At 41.2% G+C, this 18,553-nt stretch overlaps 1 protein-coding gene across 4 annotated transcripts in view; it reads right to left on the bottom strand.

Annotated features, from left to right (window-relative positions):
• Nucleotides 1-2,094: 2,094 nt before the first annotated feature.
• The window catches only part of WRN (WRN RecQ like helicase), a 115,771-nt gene continuing 99,312 nt past the window's right edge, over nt 2,095-18,553 (bottom strand). For all 4 annotated transcript variants that reach the window (XM_038746693.1, XM_038746692.1, XM_038746691.1 and 1 more), the window contains 6 exons: nt 15,673-15,787; nt 9,005-9,136; nt 6,315-6,477; nt 4,977-5,194; nt 4,403-4,534; nt 2,095-2,686 (listed from right to left, as the gene is read on the bottom strand). In XM_038746693.1, coding sequence (XP_038602621.1) covers nt 2,579-2,686; nt 4,403-4,534; nt 4,977-5,194; nt 6,315-6,477; nt 9,005-9,136; nt 15,673-15,787 — 868 coding nt within the window. In that variant the 3' untranslated portion in view covers nt 2,095-2,578. The remainder of the gene's footprint in view (nt 2,687-4,402; nt 4,535-4,976; nt 5,195-6,314; nt 6,478-9,004; nt 9,137-15,672; nt 15,788-18,553) is intronic.

The raw sequence follows: 18,553 nt of genomic DNA, 5'->3' as shown, positions 1-18,553 counted from the left end.
CTCACATCCAATCCGTCACCAAAACCTGCCAGTCTCACCTCTGCAACATTGCCAAGATCTCCCTTTCCTCTCCGTCCAAACCGCTACCTTGCTGGTTCAGTCTCTCATCCTATCTCAACTGGATTACTATATCAACCTCCTCTCTGATCTCCCATCCTCCTGTCTCTCCCCACTTCAGCCTATACTTCACGCTGCTGCCCGGATCATCTTTGTGCAGAAACGCTCTGGGCATGTTACTGCCCTCCTCAAAAATCTCCAGTAGCTACCAGTCAAGCAAAAACTCCTCACTCTCGGCTTCAATGCTCTCCATCACCTCGCCCCCTCCTACCTCACCTCCCTTCTCTCCTTCTACAGCCCAGCCCACACCCTCCGCTCCTCTGCCGCCAACCTCCTCACTGTACCTCGTTCTCGCCTCTCCCACCGTTGACCCCCAGCCCACGTCCTCCCCTTGGCCTTGTATGCCCTCCCTCTGCACATCTGTCAAGCTAGCTCTCTTCCTCCCTTCAAAGCCCTACTGAGAGCTCACCTCCCCCAGGAGGCCTTCCCAGACTGAGCCCCCTTTTTCCTCTCCTCCTCCCCATCCCCCTGGCCTTACCTCCTTCCCCTCCCCACAGCACCTGTATATATGTTTGTACAGATTTATCACTCTATTTTACTTGTACATATTTACTATTCTATTTATTTTGTTAATGATGTGCATCTAGCTTTATCTCTATTTATTGTGATGACTTGACACCTGTCCACATGTTTTGTTGCCTGTCTCCCCCTTCTAGACTGCGAGCCCATTGTTGGGTAGGGACCATCTCTATATGTTGCCAACTTGTACTTCCCAAGCACTTAGTACAGTGCTCTGCACACAGTAAGCACTCAATAAATACGATTGAATGAATGAATGAATGGACCCAAACAGTGATTGGTTAAGAGAACTGGGACTCTGGAGACATGGCCATGACACCCTCTGCCTGAAGGGCAAAACAGTTGGAAAGATAGTTGAGGAATGGCCATCTCCTCCTTCTTAACTGCCTGCTCTCCATCACGGTTCCATCTCCCGCAGAAGCATCCATTATTAATCAATTGTACTTACTGTGCGACGAGCACTGTACTAAGAGCTTGAGAAAGTAGAAGAACATGACAGGGGACTAAGTTCCACAGATGAACTATCCGCTCCAGGCTGCTGCAGCCAGAACCTGTCTCCTGTAGGAGGACCGGCCCGGTGGGATCTGTAAAATCTCTGCTTTGGGCCACCTTGGCTACGATGGAGGTAGCAGTATGGCCCCTGGAGGGCACTATCAGATGAGAAACTTGCCGGATCCACCCATCCATCTTCCTCTAGGTCACCCTCCACTAGCCTACCCTTCACTCTAAGTGCTTATCTGATGGTCACCTCTTCAGTCACCCTTGACCAAAGCTTGAGTGTTTCTGCTGGCAATATGTTATCTTTTCAATCAATGGCATTTACTAAGCACCTTACTCTGTGCAGAGCACTGGACTAAGCATTTCGCAAATTTTACTCTTTATATACCTATCAATGGCCACCAACTGCTTAGATTGTTGAGTTCCATGTTCTAAAATATATAAAAATAAAATACAAAAAATACATCCTGTCTGCTGTGTGACCTTGGGCAAATCACTTCACTTCTCTGTTAAATGGGGATTATTAATAATAATAATAATCATTATTATTATGGTGTTTGTTAAGCGCTTACTATGTGCCGAGCACAATTCTAAGCACTGGGGGAGACACAAGGTCATCAGGTTATTCCACGTCGGGGGCTCACAGTCTTCATCCCCATTTTCCAGATGAGGGAACTGAGGCCCAGAGAAGTGAAGTGACTTTCCCAAAGTCACACAGCTCACAAGTGGTGGAGCCAGGATTAGAACCCATGACCTCTGACTCCCAAGACCGTGCTCTTTCCACTAAGCCATGCTGTTTCTCTAGGCAGATTAAGATTGTGAGCCCCATGTGGGACAGGGATTGTGTTCAACCTAATTACCTTGTATCTACCCCAGAGCTTAGACCAGTGCTTGGGACATAGTAAGCACTTAACAAGTGCCATAATTATTATTATTATTGTTATTTTTGATTACTTTATATTCACCAATGCCAGGCCAAAACAATTCAATGATAAATATTCAGACAAATCAAGATCTGACCCCCTACAAAGGACGAACAAGTTGGGAAAAGATTTTTATACAGTAAAGCACCAAAATCCAATATAGTCCATACCAAATGTCAGATTTATTGCTCAAGAGTTCATCAAAATAATATCACAGAGTGCCTAATTGCATTCTGGAGATTGGAGCCATTGTGAAATTATTTTTTTCTCCATTGTGAAACACCCAGTAATGTTTTACATAAATTCAAAAGTAGTGTAACATGGTTCCATACATTCCTTATTAGATATTACACTATTTTACATAAACAGACAGGAGGAACCCCCCTAATGATGAAACAGATACATTTTACCTTTGGTTTCCAAAGTTTCTAATATACAGTACTCTCCAGTTATTTCAGAGATGTTCTATCACACTTCTCTGAAAATAAACACAAGGCACAACTCTTTTGACGATGGCCAACTCAACCAAAGAGACCCCCATGTGTTTTGGGTCTCTTGCTGGTACTGCTGGAAGAGACATTGCCCTCTGTAGATGCAAACCATTTCGGTAATTTCCTTCTCCTTGAAACCTGTGGAGTTAAGGCGAGAAATCATGTTTACTTCTCCTCATAGTACATCATTAGATCAGCTATGCAAAGTAACACAAGCCCCTGGGACTATGGCCTAAAATAAAATCAGGCTAAACTTAAAATTAGCATTCCATGGGCAAGCAATAAAATTAGACACCCCTCCCGCTCCGATCACAGCAATTCTATAGGTTCATTTCAACACATCACCAGAATGGCTCCAGTATGTGAGGGAAGGACTGGTAAAAACGCTACATGGGCACACCCAGGCTCTAATCACCCCATACAACCCAATGGGAGGCAGTGTTGATGAGTAGAAAGGCCACAGCTTAGGGCATCAGGGGACCTGGATTCCAATCCCAGCTCCATCATCTGCCTGTTGTTTGATCTTGGACAAGTCACTTGACTCCTCTGTGCTTTCTTTTCCTCATCTCTAAAATGGGGATAAAGTACCTTTTCTCCCCCACCCTTAGACTATGACTGTGTCCATCCTGATTAGCTCATATCTATCCCAGTCCATAACAACCCATAATGAATACTACAATTATTATTATTACTATTATTGTTATTATTATTAACTCAGGGATTCAGCAAAAGATCGACCGCTATGGTTGAGTAAAAATAATACTTGTGGTATTCGTTAAGAGCGTTCTATGTGCCAAGCATTTTTCAAAGCACTGGGATCGATATAGTCCAAACAAATCAGACACAGTAACAGTCTCACATAGAGCTCACAGTCTACTAGCGAGCCCTTCACTTGTAGGTAAGTCTCTCCCTGCCTCTTTTCACCTGGGCTGGACCAATCAATCAACAATGGAGCAAGTTCTGTTCACAACATTTACTTCCTTTTGGACGACTGAAAACACTTTTCCCCCTCCTATCTCACCTCACTACTCTCCTACTCAACCAGCCCATACACTTCACTCCTCTAATGCCAATCTACTCACTGTACCTCAATCTCAGCTACTTCGCAGCTAACCTCTCATCCATGTCCTACCTCTGGCCTGGAATGCCCTGAGTCCTCATATCCAACAATTACTCTCCCCAACTTCAAAGTCTTATTAAAGGCACATCTCTTTCAAGAGGCCTTACCTAAGTCCTCTTTTCCTTTTCTCCCACTCTCTTCTGGATCACCCTGATTTGCTCCCTTTATTCAGCCCCCTTCCCAGCCCCACAGCACTTACGTACATATACATAATTTATTTATTTATATTAATCTATGACTCCCCCTCTAGGCATTAAGCTCACTGTGGTCAGGAAATGTGTCTGTTATATTGCTATGCTGTACTCTCCCAAGCACTCAGCAGTGCTGTGCATACACTAAGTGCACAATAAATATGACTGATTGACCAATTGATTGATTGATCTTTGTAGTAATGAAAAGAATGCAAAGTACAGTGCACGAGCCCTACACCATTTTCATATGAATCATGTTCTTATCTGAGAGACATCTCCAACAGTATATATCTGCCTGAAGTTTGTAGCAACTAGGTGTGCCTGATCTGTGTTTGAATTCTGCAGGAATCACAGTGGAACAAATAAATAGTTTTTACTTGGGCAGAGAGAGAAGTGAGGTGATATTTGGTTGCCCTGAAGAATTAAACTTTTGGACTAGAAGGAGTTGAAGTGTTCTGCCAGAAGTGCACACGCATTCACACCATGACCTCTATCCTCGCTGTCAGTGCTTGCTGGATCACTATTTTAGAAAGCCATCTTTACCTTTAATTGATTGTCTGGAAACAACTCTTCTTCCTCAGAGTCTTGAGGTGATTCATTCCAGGAGGCGAGACTGAGGGCATCCTGGGAGTTCTCACCTTGTCGCTGGGAACCTGAAGGCTGGTTACAATTAACCTGCACAGTTTATGAGAAACCAACAGGGTCCTTTATGATGAAAAGAGAGTCTAAAAAGAGTTGAATGCAAATTTTGTTTTATGAGATCAAAAATTAATAATGGCACACAACAATTATGAGTTTTTGAGGGCACATTAAGGATATTGAAGGGAAAAAGGTCTGTTGGAAGGCTCATCAATGCAACAAAAGGACTGGATGATAAGAAGGTAATCATCATATAGTTCTTCTGAGCATCTTTTGTTGCTGCTTTCAGAAGCATATTTCTGCCCTGAACTGACCAATGGTCTGACCCAGTGTGACACTGAATTGTCAGTGTAACACCCAAAAAAGTGTTAATACATGATTTTGATGGAGCTATACAACAACCTATTTGTTCAGTACAATATCAAGCAAAAATCTTAGTTTTTTCGAATGCATCTTACATAGTCAAGTGTCAACGAACCTTGGTTCTCAGCCATGATTCACCTTCCTTTCTATAAGCCGTTGCTAACTGCTTCTCCTGAGATTTGCAAGGTGCACTCTGTTTGGTGGAATCACATTGCTGTGGGCCCTGCACCCTTCTGTCATCATCCTTCTTCAAGAGCTCAATTGTCATCCTTATCAGGTACAAGTCAATCTTTTCTGGAACCAGTGTCCTGATGCTTAGGAGTTGAGTAAAATCTTAGAAGACAAAAAGAAAAAAAAATAACACTTTGAACTGTTCATTTCAAATATCTGAATTACCATTAATATTAACAGGTGTCTCCCCCTCTAGACTGTAAGCTTGTTGTGAGCAGAGAATATATCAATTCCTCAGTCTAAAGGGGGAGAGATTTACTAAAATAAATTATGGATACGTACATATGAGTTTTGGGACTGAGGTTGGGGTGAATCCAAATGCATAGGTGACTCAGAAGGGAGAGGGAATAAGGGAAATGAGGACTTAATCAGGTAAGACCTCTTTGGAGGAGATATGATTTTAATAGAATTTTCAAAATAGGGAGAGTGGTGGTATGACGAGGGAGGGAATTCCAGGTTAGAGGGGAGACATAAGCAAGGGATCGGCAGTGAGATAAATGAGATCGAGATTCAAGTGGGTAGTTTGGTGTTATGGTGAGAAGTGTGCTCACTGCTCAGTGAGGTAAGGCAGGAGGAAGCAAGGTGATTGACTACCCTAAACCCAATAGTATGGAGCTTCTGTTTGATGTGGAGGTAGATGAGCAACATTGGAGGTTCATGAGGAGTGGGGAGACATGCCTGAACAGTGTTTTATCAATCAACCATATTTAGAAAAATGATCCAGGCAGCAGAGTGAAGTGTGCACTGAAGTGGGCAGAGATAGGAGGAGGGGAGGTCAGCTAGGAGGGCTGATGCAGTAGTCAAGGCAGGATATAATGAGTACTGGGATCAAAAAGTGAGGAACGACCCAACAGAAGAATCTAAGATTAAGGGCTAGTGGAAAAGGTCCAGTAGGTAGGGAATAGCAAAGGACACAGTGAAGAACTCGATGAAGAATGGAGGTGTGGACCAGAACAAAGTGACAGTGCATTGTTTGGAGGGGGAAGTGAGGAGTCGTGATGGATCATTCAAAATGCAAGTAACCACCTTCATATTTCACTCATTTAAAAGTTATACAAGATGGTCTCTTTTTCCCCCCCAAATAACACCCCATTTACCAAATCGGTCCATTTTTAGTGGCGGCATGATGTACAAGGGAAAATGGTCAGCAGATTCCTTGTTCATCTCACCTAATTTTCAATGGCTTTGAATCATTAAAAGGCTCCAGACTAGGGCTTCTCACCTGAGTTGATGGGAGGGTTTCGGATAACACCAGTAATGATCTTCTGAACCTCAGGAGTCAGGCCCGCTCGTACCGTGTCAACAGGGTAGCCCGCTTTCACCGCTTGGGATAAGTGAGTGCCAACCACTGTGAGAGGCAGAGTCCTGCTCTCCGCTATACTCCTCTGGGGAGACAATAAGAATAACAGAAATCAGAGAGTCTCAAAATGGATAAGAGGCTATAGAAAAATAAAATAACCCGGTTCTGGAGTCTCTAATATGCTCTAACGAAATAGCAACACCAAATGAAATAAATTAGAATGTCATTTTCTTTTACATTTCCTATTTATAGTTGTCTCTCCTAACAAAGCCTACAATAGAAAGTTTTTCTTGTTAAATAGTCTACATAGTAGACATTGGAATTAGCAAAATGGAATTTGGTCTTAAGAACTTATCCCTCTGTTTCTGCATTGTCTCACTCTGAAAACTTTTATTAGGGTTGGAGAGAGTTGCCACTTTGTGCTGGTCTAATGAGTGTCACCAATGTTTCATGATGTAATAAACTGTAATCTGAGACCCTATGAGAAATAGGTCTGCTGTACCTAATGTGTTGGATAAATGGACAAGTTTCCATAATGGCATATTCTTACTGCTATCAAACATGAAGCTCAAAATGCTTTCAGTAAGTGGTCTGGAGGAGGCATTAACAGAAATCTGACTGGCTCCATCTTTTAAGGGAATAACATCTTTATTACACTGGCGTACTTAAAGTGAATTACGCTAACAGACTTAACTGGTTTTTGATGTGATAATGTACACAGGTTCAGTCCCAACACTATTTTGGCCATGCTACCTAAAAATAATTCCTCGGTTACATTTATGAACTCAGAAAAAGTTGTGTTAAGTGGGCCCCATTTTAATATATCGTGAAACACTAACCTTGCAAAGCTGTCCTGCAGTAAGCACTTTGTTTATCTAAAGATTGACACACACAGGTTCGAATTTAACAAAACATTTACTCCTGCAAACACTGGTTTACAGTTACATTCATTAACTTTTCACCTTTACCACCTAGGCAGTGCACCATGTGTAAGTAATACCAAGGACATTTGATACTTGGCATCAGGTTACCTAACACTAATTGCACGATTGCTCCCAGTTAATTAATCCTGGGACATTTTAATTTTGTGGTTAACTGACAAGACACTCTCAGACCCTAGGGAAGGGCAGCTAATTGCACCATCATATCACCAATCAAACGCCTAACAAAAACATAAGCAAAGGGCAACTCTAGCAACCCGCCTTCCTCAAATTTAGCTCCAATGTATTTTTCTGCTTAACTATATATTAAACCACAGTTTAGTGCATAAAGTACACCTGTAAATGAAAGTCTATTTCCAAAGTCCCCTATTCTGCAAAAATACATTTGGGTAGTGTCCCATCTTAATCTTCATATTGGTACATCATGCTACTAAATGTGTCTAGCCATATAAACAAGAGTATCAGCTACTCACAGTTGGTGTTGATAGATATGCAACTCAAAACTCCAGACTATTCTACGTTCAACTTCAAAATCTGTGCAACAATTTCACTCCTGAAGATTTCCATTTTAAAAAACTATGTAGATATACTTAATTTGAATGACTATTGGATGGAATAATTAGAGAAGCAGCAAGCCCTCATGGATAAAACCTAGGCCTGGGAGCCAGGAGACCTGGATTCTAATTCCAATTCTGCCACTGGCCTGCTGTGTGACCTCAGGCAAGTCATTTGACTTCTCTATGCCTCAGTTTCCTTATCTTTAACATAGGGATTAAATACCTGTTCTCCCTTCCCCTGAAACTGGAATTTCCATATGGGACAGAAATTGTGTGTGACCTAATTGTATTTAGCCAGTACTTAGCTGCTTGGCACATATTAAGTGCTTAACAAACACTGCAATTATTATTATTACTACAAAAACTTTTACAAAGTGCATCCGGTGGTTCTTGTCAATCTGCATTCTTCCATAAAAGGGACAAGAAGTTAGAATACTTTCGGCCAGTCGTCAAAGAGGTGGAGAAAGGCAAAAAGACCCGCAGATTAACCGGTTTGTTGACAAGTCAACTTAAATGGGAAAGGAACAGGGGCAGAATAAGAATCAAATTGAGCCTCCTTAGATGCATCTCTACCCATAGCCATTAACTGGCCATTAATTTCAAACTTCACATATACACTTACTAATAAAAAGAAAAAAGGAACAATGCATTATTACTTTTTAGTGAACAAATAAACTCAAAGGACTTGGAGATGTATGCCAAAATGACAAAGGGATAGAGAAGAGGACATTTTCAAAGAAAATTAAAACATTTTCCATTTACGTCAAGACATTTGATCTTGACATTAAGGGCTGTTAATAAACCTCGGCTTTGTATAATGCACTCATAATAACTTTATAGTGAAAAATATGCATTTGTTTTTCCCCCTTGCCTAGAATTTAGAAGACAATCAAACCTAAAGTAATTGCTGACAAATAACATGCAGAAAATGAGAGATGAGTCAAATAACTGGTGAAAACAAAAGTCTTCTTTGTGTTAATATAGAATCAAATCTTGCAGTAGGGCTTTTGACACCATAGAAAAATAGAATCTTAATTCTTAAATAAAAGCCATACCCAAAATATCTATACCAAGTGTAATAGGTAACTTTCCTCTCACACCCAGAAACACTTACTATAGACATGCTTTTGTCTTGGAACCAAGAGTAGGTGATGGCCTCTGATGGAGAAAGGGAGCTATATACTTCTTTCTTCTGTAAAAGTTTTGTCTCTTCTTCTTTCGGTCTTGAGCTCAAAAATAAGTCCGTCTACAAAGTGAAGCAAAAGGTTTGCCCAAATAAAATCTCTGGAAAGCAGACATAAATATTTCCCAACTTTCTCCTATAATTGGAGCTAAATATGAAAAAAATTATGCAATTCTGAGGTGTGGAAAAACATTTTTAACATAAGCTAAAGCACAACTATGTTTTTAGCAAAATAACAAAAACACCCTTTTAATACTGACATCACAGAATGACAATGACAACATGAATGTCACTCCCTCTTTAGGAGTAGTTGAAACAGCAGCAGCATAAAGGAGGGTCCCAGGAGTTGTGCAGGTGGGTGACAGAACACACCATTCTTCAAGCGTATTTTCTGTTTCTCCTCAGTGCTTGCTACCAATCCTCTAGACTGTAAATTCATTGTGGGCAGGGAATGTGTGTGTTCCATTGTTATAATGATGGCATTTGTTAAGCACTTACTATGTGCAAAGCACTGTTCTAAACGCTGGGGGAGATACAAGGTGATCAAGTTGTCCCACGTGGGGCTCACAGTCTTCATCCCCATTTTACAGATGAGGTAACTGAGGCTCAGAGAAGTTAAGTGACTTACCCAAGGTCACACATCAGACATGTGGTGGGGCCGGAATTAGAACCCATGACCTCTGACTCCCAAGCCCGTGCTCTTTCCACTGAGCTACGCTGCTTCTCTATTGCTGTGTTGTACTCTCTCAAGAGCTTAGTACAGCACTCTGCACACAGTAAGCACTCAAGAAATTCGACTGATTGATTGAATGACCCCAAGGTACTTCCATCCCAGGATCTCTGCTCTTTTCATTTTCTACCCCACCTCTGCTGAAGTGGTAGGAGCACCATAGATGATGTTCCACAAGTCTAGAAACTACATTCTAGCTCCATAACCACGATTAGTTTGGCTTTGAATATCATCATCATCATCATCAATGGTATTTATTGAGTGATATGTAACTGTTTCCCCTGCTGTAAAAAGGGTACAATCACTCCATCAATCAATTATTGAGCACTGCCAGTGTGCAAAGTACTACTAAGCACTTGGAGAGTACAATACGATGGAGTTGGTAGGTATGTTCCCTGCCCACAAGTTTACATCTAGAAGGGAAAACAGACATTAAAATAAATCACATATGTGTACCTATGTGCTAGGGGCTGAGGATGGAGTGAATACCAAATGTCCAATCAGTATGGATCCCACTGTATAGATGCTGCAGAAGGGAGAGGGAGTTGTGTAGAAGAGGGTTTAATCAGAGGATCCCTCCTTGGAGTCTTGGAGGAGATGTGACCCTTTATTGTTTTTTCATGGTATTTATTAATCACTTACTAATGTTCCAGTACTATGTACTAAATGCCAGGGTAGATACAAGCTAATCAGGTTGGACACAGTCTTTGTCCCACTTGTGGCTCTCGGTCTTAATCCCTTTTTACAGATGAGGTATCTGAGGCAGAGAGAAATGAAGTGACTTGCCCAAGGTCACACAGCAGATGGGTGGCAGAGCTGAGATTAGAACCCAGGACCTTCTGATTTCCAGGCCTGTGCTCTAATAGCTATCCTTTTCTATTTCATAGGGGCAGTATGAAAATAAAATAAAGTAACATTTCTAAAAGGCTACACAAACTCCAATTAATTTATTACATACAAACATACTTTTACAAGCAATCTACTTCAGATATGGTATATTTCATCTACCAAAATCAAATTTTTCCTGAAATCCTTTTTTCTATCATGTTAATTAATTCTTGTGACTGTTCTACCAAGACTGCAGTGCACATTTCACTCTGTGGAATTTTCTCATAAGGGTCAAAGAGAAATGGTTTTCTGCTTCTCTTTACAATTCGCAAGGTTGCTGAAACTGTGACTTTTGTTTCTATCATTTAAAGATACTTTGTTGTACTAAAAAATATTTTATCAAATGATATAACACTTCTGAATTCCCATATTCTTTTAACAATATGCAATAGTCATGTCCTCTACTCTTCAAATTTTTCATTTTAATTACAAATAATTTAATAGACTATTTTTTATTTCTACATGGTTATGTCAATTACATTTTTATTGCTTGAAAGTTCAGTTTCACAAGAATACAAAGGTAAACTAAAGAAAAAAGGCAGAATGAGAATTTTTATTTAGATACTTTGGGAGAAATAGCTGTTAGGAAACATCATCAGTCTAAGATTTAATGTGATTTCTGAAAATATGCCAAGACCAGCCAATCTTATATAAAATTAACCAATAAATATTTCTCAAGAAAAAACTCCCAAATGTCCTTCATGTTCTCCTTTTACTAAATGCTATGTTAAATGTTTAGGCAAACCTCAAACTGAGCAAAACTGGTAAATAATCAAAGCTCTAAACATAATAAACATTAAAATTTACTCATTTATCCATCCACTAAGAAGGCTTCAATTCCCCAAACTGTCTGACTAGGATTTCTAACCCCAGTAATTAACACTCAGTTTCTATATTCTGATGCATCACGCTAGGGAGTACTTCCCTGGGAATGTTTAGCCCTCTGCCCCACTTCATCGTCTTCCCTGAGAATTGAATCAGCCTTAGCACTATCCCCCACTCATTTCTCTCATTCAACCCGCATATTCAATCTGTCACCAAATCGAACAGTTCAGTGTGGCTCGGTGGAAAGACCACGTGCTAGGAAGTCAGAGGTTGTGAGTTCTAATCCTGGCTCAGCCACTTGTCAGCTGTATGACTTTGGGCAAGTCACTTATCTTCTCTGTGCCTCAGTTACCCCCATCTGTAAAATGGGGATTAAGACTGAGCCCCACGTGGGACAACCTGATTACCTTATACCTCACCCAGTGTTTAGAATAGTATTTGGCACATAGTAAGCACTTATCAAATACCATCACTATTATTACCTTCACAACATTTCTTTATTCTCCATCCAAACTGCAACCATGCTTATCCAAGCACTTATCACATCCCATCTTGAATACAACATGAGCCTCCTCACTGACCTCCTTGTTTCTTCCTACTTCCTAGAGAAGCAGCGTGACGCAGTGGGAAAGAGCATGGGCTTTGGAGTCAGAGGTCATGGGTTCAAATCCCGGCTCCGCCAATTAGCTGTGTGACTATGGGCAAGTCACTTAACTTCTCTGAGCCTCAGTTACGTCCTCTGTAAAATGGGGATGAAGACTGTGAGCCCCCCCGCCGTGGGACAACCTGATCATCTTGTAACCTCTCCAGCGCTTAGAACAGTGCTTTGCACATAGTAAGCACTTAATAAATGCCATTATTATTATTATTATTTCAGTCCTTACTTTACTCTGCTGACCGAATCACTTTTCTAAAACATTTGGCCTTATCTCCCCAGTCCTCGAGAATCTTCAGAGGTTGGCCCAGCATCTCCTTCCTTACCTCACTGATTGTCTACAAAACCTAGCCCACGTGCTCTGCTCCTCTACTACCAACCTATTCACTTTACCTCAATCTTGTCTTTCTAGCTGCTGATCCCTCGCCCGCGCCTTCCCTCAGACCTGGGACTCTTTTCCTCTTTATATCTGACAGATTACGACTCTCCCCATCTTCAAATTCCTCCTAAAAGTCACATAATAATGATAACAGTGGCATTTGTTAAGCATTTACTATGTGCCAAGCATTGTACCAAGCGCTACGGTAGAAACTAGATAATTAGGTCACACATGGGGCTCACAGTCCAAGTAGAAGGGATAACAGGTTTTGAAGCCTCATTTTGCATATGAGGGAACTGAGGCACTGAAGTTACTTGACTTGCCCAAGGTCACACAGCAGAAAAGAGGTGGAACTGGGATTAAAACCTAGGTTCTCTGGGTCCCAGGCCCAGGCTCTTTCCACACCTCCAAAAAGAGTCCTTCCCTGACTAAGCCCTCATTGCCCTTACTCACTCTTTCTGTATCACCTCTGCAACTGAAGCTAACTCATTAAGCACTTAATACTCACTCCACCCTCTTAAGCACTTAACAGTAGTCCCATTTCCATCCCAACAGCACTTACGTACATATCCCTTATTATTACATGCCATCGAGTTGTTTCTGATTCATACTGACCCCATAGATATACTTTCTCCAGAACGTCCTGTCTTCTGCCATAATCAGCAGCCTATAATAGTTCTTCCGTTCTCTTTGTTATGGTCTCTATCCATCTAGCTGCTGGTCTGCCTCTTCCACATTGTCCCTCGACTTTTCCTAGTATTAGTGTCTTCTCCAGAGAATTGATCCTCCTGATTATGTATCCAAAATATGCTAATCTAACTCAAGTCATTTGGCCTTCCAAAGACCATTTTGGTTTAATATGCTCCAAAATCCATTTATTTGATTTTCGGGAAGTATATGGTTTTCACAAAAGCCTTCTCCAACACCACAATTCAAAAGAATTGATGCTCATTCTATCCTGTTTTTTCACTGCCCAGTTTTCGGATCCATTCATTGTCACTGGAAACATCACAGAGTTGATAATTTGTACTTCTGTGGCAATTGTTACAACACCACATTTCATGACTTTTTCCAGGCTCTTCATAGCAAGTCTTCCTAACATTAGTCTTCGTTGTAATTTATTGGCTACTAATTCCTTTATTATTGATTATCCTACCCTCTACCATTTCCCCATCTGCAATTTAATGTCTGTAAGAATTACTGATTCAATGTCTGCCACCCCACCCGTAGACTGTAAGCCATTTGGGGGCAGGGATCATGTCTACCAACAACTCTATTGCACTGTACTCTCCCAAGCACTTAGTACAGTGCTCTACACACAGTAAGCACTCAATTACCACGGATTGATTTGACTCCTTCTCTGTTAAGCACTGCCACTGATGCAGTGATTGGCTGCATGACTAACCACTGATAGATGCCCACTTCATGTTTGAATTAGAAAGAAATATAATTTAAGTATCATTCAACTACCAGTCATTTCTGCTATAACAGAGTTTTCACTATGTAGTTTGGATAGAAGGCAATGAAAGAATAGGGGAACATAGGTATATTATTGGTGTGAATTGGCAATATTGTCATACAGTTTTCCTAGGAATCAGTTTTACTCAATGGCAGGATTTGTGATAAACCTGTTAGTATAGCAAAGGAAACCAATTAGAACTATTTAAAATTTACTGTTTACTGGAAACTGATTTTAAGCAGTGCAAATTAGTTGTCATTCAATCGTATTTGTTGAGTGCTGACTTTGTGCAGAACACTGTACTAAAGCACTTGAGAGAGTACAGTACAATAACAGACACATTCCCTGCCTATAACAAGCTTACAGTCTAGGGTTGGGGAGACAGACATTACTATAAATATATAAATTACAGATATGTTCAAAAGTTATGTGGAGTAGGGAGGGGGGAAGTACAAAGGGAGCTTCCCTTAAGATGCTTATGACCACTCAAATGTGTCAGAGAAATGTACAGAAACAAGTGAAATAGTTCACTTCAAGTTCTAATCTTATAAGTGGTCCAATGATTTCCCTCCATTTGTGGGCATTATTTCTAACCCTGGCATTGAAATTACCCATTAAAATTGATTTATTTGATATTCATATACCTGCAATGGGTTTATTTAGATTTTTATAGAAGCATTCTTCATCTTTATTGCAGTTCATCATTGTGGGGTCATAACTGCTTCTGATGGTTGCAAAGTGCTTTTGTTTCAGGGGCATACAAAGTGTCAGCGACCATCACATTCTTCTAGGAGGCCTGATATTACTGACTATCACTGCAAATCTAACCCCTAATAGGCATCGATCCGAAGAGGTAAGGCCCCTCCAAAATAACATGTACCTTTCACCTACCTCCGTCAGCCTCCCATCAGTAGGTAGTCTACGCTCACTTAGTGCTATATCTGGAGAGTTCATGCGCTATCAGAGCTGTTCTTATATGCTGATGGGTTATTTTTATTGCCACATAAAATCCTAATGTTCCTTTTTGTTTTGGGACTGCAGATAAACAGCTTTCCAGTTCCAGTTTACATGGAGTCTCTTTGCCTAGGAAAGACCAGCATGGTTCACTGCTATCAAGTAGGGAGGGGGGTTTTTTCAAGCTCAAGCTTTGGAGTGAATGAGAAATGAGAGATTTCTCATTCATGAGCATCAGGTGCTAAACATTAAACAAACATAAGACAACAAAGGTATATGCTTAACAGTGCTGACCGCATTCTGTTGTGTTGTTTTTGTTTCTGCTAATGTCTCAAGGTTTGTTTTTTTTTTAAAAAAAGAGCCACTCCTTTTTCTACTGCAATGCACAAATCTGTTCTATATCCTGCAGATGTTCCCCTGCTTTCAGCTGTGATGCCTGCCTTTTTGGTATCTTTTACTGCTTGTAAAAACATTTCTTTCGATTGCCCTGTTTTAGCCATCTTATAGAAACTATTTGGGAATCTTTCTGCCATCCATTTTGCCCGCATATCTCACCTCAGAATAAAATACATGCAGGTGACAAAAAGTTAATAGACCCTGAGGAGTTGTAAGTTTTCCATGGATAGGAGAATATAGGTTATGATGCAACACCTCAAGTCTTGAAATGGAAAAAGAATAGATTCTCAAAAATATTTCCACTGCATCTTACCTGAAGATTATTTGTTTGACAAAATATTTTGACGACTTCCAAAAGTGGGGCTAGCATTGTGGACTTGGCTTCAGACACACCATCAATCGTGATCAAGTTTTGAACAGAAGTAGGTCTGTTGGAGAAAGAGAGAGAAACCAATAAAATGGTTCTATAAGGCTTCAAATGCATTGAATAAGAACTAGTGTACCAGTAGCAGGACGTAGGTTCTAATCCCGACTCCACCCTTTGTCTGCTGTGTGACCTTGGGCAAGTCATTTGACTTCTCTGTGCTTCAGTTACCTCATCTGTAAAATGGGGATTAAACTGTGAGCCCCACATGGGACAACCTGATGACTTTGTATCTACCCCAGTGCTTAGAAAATACCATCGTTATTATTAACATTCTAACTCTGGTCTCTCGTACACTGTCTTCTAACTTTCTGGATGTTCCTTTCTTGGGAACCATTTTGCCACCTCTTCCTCTGCCTCCCACTGATTAACTCAGAATCCCTGAAAACTGAGTTCTGGGTCCCCTTCTAGTCTCCATTTATTCCCACTCACTTGGGAACTCATCCATTTCCATGATTTCAACTATCATCGATTTGTGGATAACTCCCAAATCTGCCTTACTAACCCAACCTCTCTCCTCTTTTGTGATGTCACATTTCCTCTTCCCTCCAGGAAATCTCTACATGGATGCACTGCAGGCACTTCAAGTTCAACATGTCCAAAATTGTACTATCTTCCCTCCTAATCGTCCCTCTCAAACCCTAAGCTTTTCCATGACCGTTGACAATACCACCATCCACCCTCTCTCCAGTCTGCAACTATGGCACTTGGGGAAATTAGAGGTCAGTCAAGGAAAGTTTACTGGGGACATATGATTTTAGTAGGGGTTTGAAAATGGGGAGAATGGTAGTCTGTTGGATACCAATCAATCAATAGTATTTGTTCAGTGCTTACTGTGAGCAGAGCACTGTACCAAGCACTTGGGGGAGACCAATACAAAACTGACAGACACATTCCCTGCCCACAGTGACCTTACAGTATAGAGGACAGTAGCCTTTTAGAGAAGCAGCATGGCCTAGTGGATAGAGCACAGGCCTGGGAGTCAGAAGGACCTGGGTTAATAATAATAATTAATAATGATGGCATTTGTTAAGCGCTTACTATGTGCCAAGCACTGCTCTAAGCACTGGGGCAGATACAAGGTAATCAGGTTGTCCCACGTGGGGTTCATAGTCTTAATCCCAATTTCACAGATGAGATAACTGAGGCACAGAGAAGTTACATGACTTGCCGAAAGTCACACAGCTGACAAGTGGCAGAGCCGGGATTAGAACCCATGACCACTGACTCCCAAGCCCGGCTTTTTCCACTAAGCCATGCTGCTTCTCTCCTGGCTTCACAACTTGTCTGCTGTGTGACCCTAGGCAAGGCATTTCACTTCTCGGGGCCTCAGTTACTTCATCTGTAAAATGGAGATTAAAATTGTGAGCCCCATCTGGGACAGACACTGTGTCCAACATGATCAACTTTAATCTATCCCAGCACTTAGTACAGTGTCTGGCACATAGTAAGAGCTTAACAAACGCCATAAAAATGGCACTACTCTTGTCTCCTCTCTCTCTTTCAACCTATATTTCAATCAGTCACCAAATCCCAACAGTTCTTTCATCGCACCTCTCCATCCGAACTGCCATCTCACTGTGATGGCATTTGTGATATCCTGACTCAACTACTACTGCCTCTGCTTCCAGCCTCTCTTTTCAGGCCCAGACTTCATCCTGGTCCCCATATCATTTTTCTGAAACATCATTTTGTGCACATTTCTCACCCCTCAAAATCCTCCATTGGCTCCCAACTCCTCTCCATATCAAGCATAAACTGACCTTCAAGTTCCAGGCTCTCATTCAGGTCTCTCTCTCACCCTTCATGCCTTGGCCTTCTCCCACTAAAACCCAACCCACATGCTACATTCCTCTAACACCAACCCACTCCACCCTCATCTCTCTGATGGTTAACATCTTGTTCACACCCCTCCTCTGCCTGGAACTCCTTACCACTTGACATCTTGCAGACCACTACCCTCCCCATTTCAAAGCCCTATTAAAATCATATCACCACCAAGAAGCCATATCTGATTTAATTTCTCACCCTTAACCTATTTTCCTCCCCACTGCCCTCTTAACACCGATTCATTAAAGCCTTCACTCACTACGCATTGAAGTACTCAGTCCCTTCTCTTTCCCCAACAGGTTTTGGAGGAATGGGGAGACTTGCAGAGAACAGTGTTTTTAGAAAAATGATCACGATAGTGGAGTGAAATACGAACTGGAGAGGGGAGAGGCTGGAGACAGGGAGGTTAGCAAGGAGGCTGATGGAGGTAAGTGGGCATTCTGTGAATTAACCACTCTTCCCTTCTCTTTCTAGGCTGGAATTTACACTTCTCACTGAAGAACCTCCCTTCCTCTAGTGCAAGCCTGTCTCCAAGCACTATCGCATTCTGATCCTGCTCCTCTTCCTACCCGGTCGAGGGCCACTATCATAATTTACAATTATGTACTGCAAAAAATAATCTTTTTTCTCCTCAAAAATCAGAGTGGGGAAATTATGCAGTGGAGGCAATTGTGTGAGAAAACACTGTAATCTGATGATAAAGTTATGATTTTATAAGATACCTAATTTAAAATATTAAAGTTCACAGTTCATCACACTGCAGATCTGGATTGGCAATGGGTCAGATAATACCACTGAAAGGCAAGCTTGATTGGACCTCCAAAAGGAATCTGGCCTGGTTCTTAACATGTTACTTGGTGTAGAAAGAGTTAAAATGCATTCTAGTTTAATGTGATTTCACTTATTTTTGTCTTTAATAATATTTGCAATCCTAACACGT

This window comes from Tachyglossus aculeatus, chromosome 5 (genome assembly GCF_015852505.1).
Source record: "Tachyglossus aculeatus isolate mTacAcu1 chromosome 5, mTacAcu1.pri, whole genome shotgun sequence".
In the NCBI taxonomy this organism is placed as follows: Eukaryota; Metazoa; Chordata; class Mammalia; order Monotremata; family Tachyglossidae; genus Tachyglossus; species Tachyglossus aculeatus.
Note: the sequence above shows the minus strand (reverse complement) of the source record. Positions and strands in the feature narration are given on the sequence as shown.